The 10,612-nt window shown below is 47.8% G+C and overlaps 1 protein-coding gene across 1 annotated transcript; it reads right to left on the bottom strand.

The window, feature by feature from the left end:
* Positions 1-6,520: 6,520 nt before the first annotated feature.
* Positions 6,521-10,093, bottom strand: LOC131422546 (thyroid receptor-interacting protein 11-like). Its single transcript, XM_058569877.1, is given in 3 exon segments — positions 6,521-7,615; positions 7,617-7,858; positions 7,861-10,093. Coding segments are annotated over 3 exon segments (3,519 nt in total). The 5' UTR covers positions 10,060-10,093; the 3' UTR covers positions 6,521-6,537.
* Positions 10,094-10,612: the final 519 nt, after the last annotated feature.

The raw sequence follows: 10,612 nt of genomic DNA, 5'->3' as shown, positions 1-10,612 counted from the left end.
TTCCAATTACTGAATGTAGGGCTAGTGCTCCTTGGTCACTGTGTCTAGCCTGATGACCATCAGTGGCTGCTTGGGGCAGTCACAGAGACACTGTTTGGGAAAGTGTAACCCCAGCACAGTCCTGAGGATGACTCCCTCTTTAGCTTGAGAAATGGAAGGAGGCCACGACCCCAGAAGGATTACAGAATGACTCCCCGGTTCCCTCCTGAGTCATTGTTGTTCAGGGAAAGGCAGTGACCTCACCCATCTCCTGGGCTGCTGCTCATCTTGCTGCTGTCACGTGCTCTCCTGACCCCTAAGGGTTTCGAGGTGCACATGCACGGCAGCCCACGGCCCAGGCACTGATGAGAAAAACCAAAAGTGTGGGGGGAACATTTGGTATTCGACTTCTCTCCCAATGCCAAACACCTAACCAGCACACTTGGGCTTTGCTTAGTGTTTTTCCTTATCAGCACACCAAAGGACGAATCTTGTCATCAAGGGGCTTGAGGCCACCATCTTGGCCATAGACAAAATGACCCACTGGATGTGGACTTCAACACTGGGGAGATTGACTGGCATTCCCCGGAGGAAGAGGATACTCATCTGTGAGGCCCAACACCTGGTTCTCTTTCCCCATCACCACCCAGAAGGTCTGCACCACGTGTGATTGGATGGAGAAACACAAAACTGTGACTCCACAGGCAAAAGTATCCTGAGGGAATATGTATGGAGAGAGGGTGGGGAAAAGGAAACAGTCCTCATAGGGAAAAGGCGGGGCTACAGCAGAAGATGGCTTCCATCCCTCAGCTTCTGGATGGTGGGCGGGCCCTGTGCTCCTCCACTGCACCCTGCTGCCTGTGCCTGTGTGGCACAAACTCCTGATCCTCAGGGCTATGGGGAAAACAATCCACAGCACCCCTGTGGCACAGTGAAGGTTTCGGTTCAAACCTGACTTCAGCCCAGGGTCCTTAAACCATACAACTGTTGCGGTGAGAGAAGCCCTAACCCGGATGATTCTGACCTGAGAATCTGTGAAGGAAAAAACTGATAACTATGAGCAGAGTAGAAAGACATTCCCCCACCCACAAGTATATCCAGTGACCAACAAACCAATAAAAAGATAAATGAAAGAGGATTGGCCCTGTGGCTTAGCGGTTAAGTGCGCACGCTCCGCTGCTGGTGGCCCGGGTTCGGATCCCGGGCGCGCACCCACGCACTGCTTCTCCAGCCATGCTGAGGCCATGTCCCACATACAGCAACTAGAAGGATGTGCAACTATGACATACAACTATCTACTGGGGCTTTGGGGAAGAAAAGGAGGAGGATTAGCAATAGATGTTAGCTCAGAGCCGGTCTTCCTCAGCAAAAAGAGGAGGATTAGCACGGATGTTAGCTCAGGGCTGATCTTCCTCACAAAAAAAAAAAAAAAAGATAAATGAAAGAAAGAGACCTGGATACATGGGGAGGAAACATTCAAACAAAATAATTGATTCAAGAAAGGTTCACAATTTGGCCCAATGGAAATTGAAAAATTTAATAAATTAATTTATATGGCAAAAAGATATGGCCTTTGTGTCTCCACAATATAGGTTCTGAACTAACTTTAATGTCTACTAAAATGCACCAGTTGGCAAACCTTCATGGACTTCATACCAGAGGTTGAAATATGGTCATACCTAATGTAACAACCAAGTTTTCTAGTTTCCGTATTGAATGCTTTGACATCTGTGGCCTTGGTGACCTTGCAAGAACTGTCCCTGCCAGGATTACCTAATTCCTAGAGATAGTAAATGAGTCTTCTGTGCACTCCTTTCTTGTTTAAACCATCCAATCCAGAGCCCACACCCCAACCCCCTCCTCTCTCAGGCTCTTCCACTCTGGGCCACTCTTCCCCTGCCCTCATCACCCCAGGGATAGGGGCCAGACAACCAGGGACACCACTGTGCCCTGAGGCCACTGAAATGATTCAAACTAGCCAATCCTACACCTGCTCATCCTGCCTCACTCCTTCCTTCCCATGGAATCCACAAGAAAGGCTCTTGCCCACGTTTTCCCCTCATTCCTTCTGCCTCCTGACCGACCCCCGTGCTGCCCTGTGTGGCCCTCCATGGTGTGCCCTGCCTCCTGCTGCTCGGGATCTGTGAGGATAGAAAACTTCTCCTCCATGACAGTTATTTCTGGATCTTCTTGTCCTACTGTACCTGATGGAAACAAATCCTGGGTACCCTCAAAACGCCTGGGATCTCACTGCATTTAAACATGGCTGAATATTTTGCCATTTTAGACTTGGCTAAAATGTTCTGTTCAGATCCTGTTTCAACGTCCTCTCAGCCACTGTTTGCCATCACCTGTGAGGGGACACATTTTTACCTTGTTACCCACAAGTCCATGAGCCATTCTGCTCTCACACACAGTCTTTGCAGGCAGGACCTTCACTGCGTTCACCTTTCCCCAGGAGTACAGGTATGACATGACTTTTATGACATCTTCCTTTGAGGACATTTGTTTCACACACTTTTAAGGACATACAACTCCAACATCTTTTAGTCCTTTTTTGGTTCTGGAGGCAACATAGACCTTGTCTACAAATTTTACTTAAGCTCATTTATGCTGTTATTTATAAATTGCCCACCTTCACTGGGGGCCCCCTCCAACAATAGACCCTAGAATCCACCCATATTAAAATCAACAGGCATTCCTGTTAGAGCCCTCAGAGATTCCTTCAGGGAGGAGGCTTCAGCCTCCTCCTCTCATGCTTCCCAGAGGCTCTGGACCACAGATGACGTGCACAAGTTGTCTCTGGGCTTCTGATACTAGAACTTTCCCTCCTTGGCCCTGCATTATTCAGTATTAAAGCAGCAATTACTGGCCATGCACTGGGCTCTTCTGGAAATAGTATCTGTCTAGACCCTGAGCCTCCATATCCAGCTGCCTATTATCACTTGGGTCATACAAGCAGCACCACAAGTTCAGGAAGGTTACCAATGCCTCCTTGCTACAAGATGGAACCAAACCTGGGCCCTGTGTCATGTCCTACCTGCCAGTGGGTGTGGCCTCCCCTATCATCAGTCCGTTGCCAGATACCACAGTGCTGGAGGATGTCAATCCACCCCCAGTCCCCTTGGCTACCTCGGGATTTCCTTGGGATCAACTGAGTGAACATCAATGAGAGTTCATACACCTGAGGTTGTCAACCACCACCTCTCCCTCCTGGTCAAGTGACAACTTCGCTTCTTAGGGAAGCACTTCTCATCCTCCCTAAGTCTCAGACATCACCAAGGTATAAATTGACGTCAAGGCATCAAAAGGTCAATTGTGGTATAATGCCTGAAATGAAGATTCAATATTAAGTGTGGTCTTGACATCTGGTCAAATCGGAGGGCCTCAAATGGCCTACCTGCAAGTTCCCCTCCCTCTCTGCTCCCACAGGTAAGGTCCCCTCGCCAAACAACCCCCTTTATCACAGGGATCATGCACAGTTGCTCCCCAGGTAGCGGGCTCCAGTTCCCTGCCAGACTGTCAAATTATTCAAACAAGACAATCACACCTGCAGGAACCAGGGGTCCCCTCCACCCTCTTATTACTACAAAGTCTGCCCCCTACAACCCTGCATCTTTACTCTCTTCCCAAGAGCACCCCCATGTGGCTGCACATGGTGTGTGGTGTCCTCCCCTGGGCTCTCTGTTTACCTGACTCATAAATTGCTGTTGAGCTCATCTGTTCAGCATTCAGCCATCCCCATCACCTTAGGGTGAGTGGGAATCTCTCCCTCACCATCCTGGTCAAGAGGAGGCAAATGAAACACTTCTGGTGTGCACTTTCTTGAAGCAATTACCCTGCTGTGATTAGGCTCATGGGTTGGAAGTTATTTGAGTAAGAATCCATTCGGGGTTTGCAGAAAGTTGCATGTGCCTGGAGGGCGGCCTATGTGTGGTTGATGAGCAGGAAGTAAGGCTGCAGAGGCAAGGCCTTGGCTATTCTGCTAAAGTTTGGACGCCAGGCAGTGGGGAGCCCTGAAATAATTTAAAACATGGAAGTAATGAAACGGAGCACAAACTCAGGTTCGTTTACCAGATACGCAGCAAAGCCAATCAGAGTAACACCAGGATTGTAGCAAAGAAACAGGTTTATTATCAAAAGGCAGCCAGACAAGGAGGTGGGAAGAAAACTCAAATCCAGCTCTTCACAGGAAAACAGTTGGGGTTTTTATCTAGGGTTTTGGGTAGGGAAGGGAGTAGGAGGGCTTTGGGGGCTGAAGTGTGAAGAGTCCTCTGCTCAGGCGCAGCTGTCATTCATACTTCTTTGTAGGTCACATGTGCAAATCCAGTGGCATCCTATATGTTGCATGGAATGGATCTTTGTCTGTGATGTCTAAAGTTCACGATCGGTCACTTTAGCTTCTCGATGTATCTGCATGATATGTAGTCAGGTGGGGGAGAGGAGGCTGTTGCCAAGCTGCTCTCTAATCAGCAGTCTTCCTGTTGTTCTGTAAAACAAGCTCAGAAACTTTGGTTACTTTGCTTCCTGGGTCAACCTTGTGGGTACCAGGTATCATTTCAGTAACAGCAGGTTTTCACCTTAGTTCCCCCTCCCAGCAGTGTGGAAGATGGATTCAAGGGGCGGGGGCAAGAGTGCAACCAGCAACATCAGTAAGGAGTCTATGGTGCTAGTCCAAGCAGGAGACAGGGAGGGATAGACCAGAGCAGTGGGAACAGAAAAGAAGGGAAGGAATTAAGCTCAGTTTGGTAGTTGATTAGATATGAAGTGGATGAGACAGAGAGATCAACCATGGCTCTGAGGCCTCTTGCTTGGGTGATAAGATGGAGAGAGTTTTATCAGGTGATAATAGGAACAGAGGAGGAGGAGGAGGATAGTACGGGAAGATACTGGGTTCCCTTTCAGACATGTTGATTTTGAGAAGCCTATGGACATCCTGATGGAGGTGTCCAGCAGACAGTGAGATAAACCAGTGTGGAGTCAGGAGAAGGGTGAGGTTAGACACAGGCATTCAGAAGTCATTAGCATCCAGGTGAGAGTCCAATCATGGGAGTGGATGACCTTCTTTGAGACCACAGGGAGAGTGAGAAGATCCTGTTCCCTGAAGATGATGCCTTAGAGAGCATAAACCTTTAAGAAGTGGTCAGAAGAAGAAGCCACACAGGATGCTGAGAAAGAAGGGTCTGGGGTTAGGAAGGGCACCTGGAGAAAGTGGCATTCCAACAAGAAAGAGGGTGGAGAGAATGTTTAAAGACCAAACATGTGGATAGAATTCATCGGACACCACTGAGAGTTTAGGTAAATAAAGGACTAAAGAGTGTGCATTCGAAACATCCTAGGACATTACAAACACAAGATTTTGAGAACCTTTCAAGAAGTCAGTGAGAGATGAGATGAGGAGGAGGAGTAGAGAATTTTTGCAGAAGCTTAGCCATGAAAGGTAGAGAGAGGAGGTGGTCGTTGGAGGAGCAGAAACGAGAGGTGTAGATCCTGGGAGAGACGCGGGTGAGCTCCTCTGCTTAGGGAAAGAGACAGGCTGAAGAGAAAGCAGATGGAAATTAATGGACTGAGGTCTTTGAAGAAGTATGAAGAGATAATTTTCCAGGGTACAATGGAGCAATTCCCCTGGAAATGCAAAGCTGGATCCCTTTTCCTGTAAAACAAAAGGGAAAGAGTAGAGATGGATGGAGAGAAATAGAGGGATGGTGGAATCTAGGAAGGGGGTGCGGGAAATGGAGAGTTCTTGACTATCTGGCCTCTGATCTCTTCAAGAGGGTATAAGGAGGCTCATGCTTGTGGAAACGATGAAGACTTGGAGTGACTCTTAAGGAAATGGGCAAGGGAGTGGACCACGGACCTTTGATAGGATTTGGTGTGGAAACTGCTCCAATGCTTATCACGAGGTGCTAGTTCAATAAATTAAGGTACATGATGGAATTCATTCACATTTGGAAAGATCTTTAAGGTGTAGTGACTTTTTTTAAAAAGTGAGTCTGGGAGTAACATCCTCCCCTATATACAAATATACATATATATCTAAAAGGCCTGAGAGAATCCAGGTTCGCAATAGAGTGGTTTCCTAGGCAATGAAAGAGGAGTAGGATTGAGCCAGGAAAACGGAACTTTCCTTTTTAAATTTTTATGCATCTTGCCCTTTTGCTCTGTTCACCTTTCTTCTTATACAAGGAGCGTGCATTTGTGTATTTTATAATTTTTGAGCATTAACACAAGTTACTGTTCTAATTACCCAAGGTTCACCTAAAAAAACACCCGTTCCTTGTAAAAAGTGAAAGTGCTACAAACATGACTGGAAGTCTCCTTTGACCACAGCCTCCAGTCCCACCCAGGCCCACTCTCCCAAGAGGTAATCTCTGGTTTAAGTGGGGTGAATACCTTAAAGGACACTTTTTTAAAGTATGAACAATATTTATATTAAACTTAAAGTAAAATTGCAAACAAATCTACTACTTTTTCCAGAAGGCCACTTTGTGATAAGAAACACACACAAAGCGACCTGGTTTCTCTAAAGCGTTGTCTTGTCTCAGCCTTGGGGATCCTCTACTGCTTTGAAAGGTCTTTCAGGGTAACTGCAGCACTCTTGGCAGGTGACAGGAGCAAAGGTGTACATGTGGGCACAACATCAGTAACAGCGTTTAAAAGAAGATGCCCAGACCCCCCAGTCCCAGGGCCGGGTGGGTCAATAAGAGACACAGCTGTGGAGCAGGCATTCACATCTGATTTTCTGGGTGTGGATCTGAGGGTGGTTTTAAGATGTGGTGGTACATTTTTCGCCAGTTTATTCCTTCTGGGTGCATCCAGATGCTTCCCATCCTGAGCAGAGAGCTTTTGTGGTGGAAAAGCTACATGAGACTCAGTTTCTAGAAATTTAACAAAAAGTTCTGAAAAAGAACCATTGAGCTCAGATTGCTGATTTGGGGTCAGAGGTGTGTTGGGGACACTTCTTGATCCAAGCCACCCAGTCATCCATCTGGTAAGGCCGCTTTGCTCTTCCTGGACGAGCTGCTCCATTTCTTCCCGTTTCATTCCCAGAGTGCTTCCCATTAATCGTAACACTTCCTGACGTTCCCGTTTGGGTGTTTGAAAATAGTCCAGGAAGAGCTTTCTCACTAGAACTTTGTCTACTTTTCCTTCCATGCTACTTACTAAGTTCATCCATTTCTTTTGCACCTCATCCAACATTTCCTGTTGGACCTCATTTTGCTTTTTAAATTCTCCAATTTGTTCCTCCTTCAGATCCAAGACAGCATTTGCTTTCTCCAGTCTTCCCTGCAATGTCATCAGTTTTCCTTCTAGATCGTCTGCCTTTTCCATCCATTCCGCTAGTGTCATCTTCAGGTTGGCTAGTGCTCGAGCATACTGCTTTTCTTGTTCCTGGGAGACAGAAAGCTGTAATGCGGTTTCAGCTTTCTGCTTGGTGACAACGTTCACTTGTTCCTCTAGTGACTCTACCTGTTCACTGGCTTGATGGCTTGCCTTTTGCATTGCCTGGGAAGATAAAAGTAGCTTTGCCTCTAGTGTTGTGACCCTCTTTCTTAGTTGAGGTGCTCTGTCTTCTGCAACCAGCATTGCACGGAGATGAGCATCTTCTGACTCTAAAGCCTGGGTATGAGATCTCTAGCTCCTGGTGTAAGCGTAATTCATTGTCACGTAAATGGTGAACCTCATTCTGTAGGGCACAGTTTTCCATTTGTTGCTGTTTCAGTGCCAACACGACTTCATCTCTCTCCTGCTGAAACAGACCTGTCTTTTCCTGCATGGACGTGACTGCATGTAAAAGCTGGTTTAACTCCCCAGCCTGGCCCTGCTGCTTTTCTTTCAGGAGTCGCTCCAAAGCAAGAGCCTTCTCTTCACTGCAGCAGATTCGAACTCTTTCTCTCTCAGCATCATAGAAAGCCGCATATTTGTCTCTTGTAATGCCTGGTTTTCTGTTTCCTTTTCCCTGGACCTTTCTAGTATTTTTTCATTTTCTTGTTTTACTTTATGCAAATCCACTTCAAAATGTAATATTCTCTCCTTCAGGTTTGTTACTGCCTGCCTCAAAAGTTCATTTTCATTCACTTCAGTTGTGTAGTTTTCACTCAAAGAAAGTAATTCCTCACTTTCTGCGTTGACTAAGAGCTCTTTTTCCTGAAGGAAGTTTTGTAAAACATCTTGTTTCTCCCTGAGCTGCTGGATTTCAGAATCTGTTTCTTCGCGTTGTTTTCTTTCTCGTGCGGAGGTGGCAGCAATCGCAGCAGACAGTCTCTGATTCTCCTCCTGGAGGCTTCTAATGGCTGCCTCTTTTTCCTCGGTGGATCTCCTTAACTCTTCTATCTCTTCTGGGAGCGCTTTAGAAGACTCACTCACTGCATCAGATCTAGCTGCCTTCAGAGAGTCGGCTGACTCTGAAGTAAGTGATGATGTGGTGGGAGGCTGTGGTGAAATGATGTCAAATGGACCTAAAAGAACATCCTTGGCATTGCACAGCTGCTCTAGGCTGAGCTGCGTTTGTGCTAATTTCTTTGCCAAATGTGTGACTTGGATTTCATCCTCTTTATAATTTTGGATCAGGTCAGTAGAGGTCATCCGTAGTTGAGACTTATTATCGCTGTCCATTAAGACCCAAGCCTGAAGCTGTGGAAGCTCTTTCTGGAGCTGGGCTGACTCTCGCTGCATGTTGCGCACCACGGTCATCACCTGCTGTGTCCAGTCCTCCATTAGGGAGACCTGCTGCTGTAATGTGTCACGTTCCTGCAGAAGCTCCTCCAGCTGATTCACAGTAACCCCTCCAACCTCACTGCCAGTGCTGGATGTCTGCAAAATTGTCCATAAAGTCTGACATTTCTGACTCAAGGCAGCGATTTCCACGTCTTTTGCTCGAATGATGTGTGATAAGCTCTGAATTGTTTCTCTAAACATATCCTGACCACTACTTTCAAATCTCGTGGACCGTTTTGTATTTTCATCTTGCAGCTTCACAAGGTCTGCTTCTTTGGCAACCAGTATGTCCATCATTTTGTGATACTCTCTCTTTAGGTTGCTGTTTTCCCTCACCTTCTCATTGAAAACAGCTAACATTTGTTCCCTTTCCAAAGCATAGGCTTGCGGTTGCTGCTGATGGTCCCCAACAGCCTGGATGTAGGGAGCTGAAGCTATTCTAGCTTGAAGACCCTGTATCTCCAAATCTTTTTGCTGGATAATCTGAGTTAGTTGACCAATCTCATGTTTGTAAGGCTCGTCAATCTGCTCCGTCAAAGGGATACTCTTTTCAGCTCGAAGTTTCATCTCCCATTCCTGTTCTTTTCTTCCTTCTAATCTTTCAGTTTCGGCTTTAGATAAATCATGCTTTTCAATTCTGTTTTCCATACTCAGACTCTCAACTTTTGGTACTTGACAAATCTCTGAATCTTTTGTCTGTATGTGCTGGGTTTTTTCAGGCAACTGGGTTTTGATCTCTTTTATCGTGTTTTGCAAATTCTTAATTTCCTCATCTTTGGCTGAAAAGAGCTGAGTGTGTTTCATATGCATTTGCTCACGCTGGTATTTAAGTTCATTGATTTCCTGTTTCTGCTCTTGTAATGTTCGAAGGAGCTGTGTCTTCCTCTGGTTTTGCTCTTCACTCATCTTTTGATGAAGTTTTACTTCCTCCTCCAGATGACCTTTTATCACCATCACCTGAGAGACCTCAGATTCTAGTTGTGTCATCCTGTCCAGGGTTTTAGGGTCAACCACAGGTGCAGTTCCAGTCTGTTCTCTCAGTCGTTCCAGGGCTTCTATCAGGTGACTGTTTTCTTCTCTCATGGAGGCAAGCCTTGTGTCTTTTTCCTCCACCATCTGCTGTAAACTTTCAGCTTTTCTCAAAGCTTGGGTTCTCAGTCTCTCCTCTGACGCTACAATTGCCTGAACGTCCTCCATCTCCGTCCTCCCAGAGTCCGGTGACTCTTCCGCCTTCTCCCTTCCCTTCCTCAGCACATCTTTGGTGAAGTTAGAGATGTGTCCAGTGAGGGAAGCCACACTGCCGCCCACTTGCCCCAGGGAATGGCCTAAGCCAGAGCCTAGGCCACCAAACCAGGAGGCCATCGCCGCGGGTCGCAGAGCTGACCTGGTCCGCTCGGCGCAAAGCTTCCAGCCCAGTCGGCCAGTCCCGCCAAGTGTCGGGCACCGGCGCCTGCGCGAGGCGAAGAGTCCAAACACGCCGAGGGTTCCTAGGCAACGGGGCTCCGGGGTGGGGGTGGGGTGGGGCGCCAACCGCCGGGGTGGGGGAGGGGCTGCCTGGAGCCCGGGGCCTGGCCCGGGACCTCACCAATGGGTCTCCAGTCACCCTCCCCACCCACCCTGTCACCCGGGGCCTCCGCTCACCCCGATGACTTCCCACCGCGGGGTCGGGCCCCTTCTCCCGCTGCCCCAGTGACGTCCCCGGTGCCAGCGCCCCTCCTGCCACCTCGCGCCGGCCGCCATGACAGCCGCTCTCGAGGTGGCAGTCCCCACACGGCCTCCCCCGTGCGCGTGTCCGCGCTCTGAAGAAAGGACCCATTGCTCTGATGTCACCAAGTGGAGCACACGGTCCGTATTGTCCTGCAGCTGCTGGTTTTCACTTAAAAATAATCTGAGGTAAAATTTACACGGTGACCCG

The sequence above is a fragment of the Diceros bicornis genome, chromosome 26, assembly GCF_020826845.1.
Source record: "Diceros bicornis minor isolate mBicDic1 chromosome 26, mDicBic1.mat.cur, whole genome shotgun sequence".
Lineage (NCBI taxonomy): Eukaryota > Metazoa > Chordata > Mammalia > Perissodactyla > Rhinocerotidae > Diceros > Diceros bicornis.
This window is presented reverse-complemented; position numbering and strand designations above follow the sequence as displayed.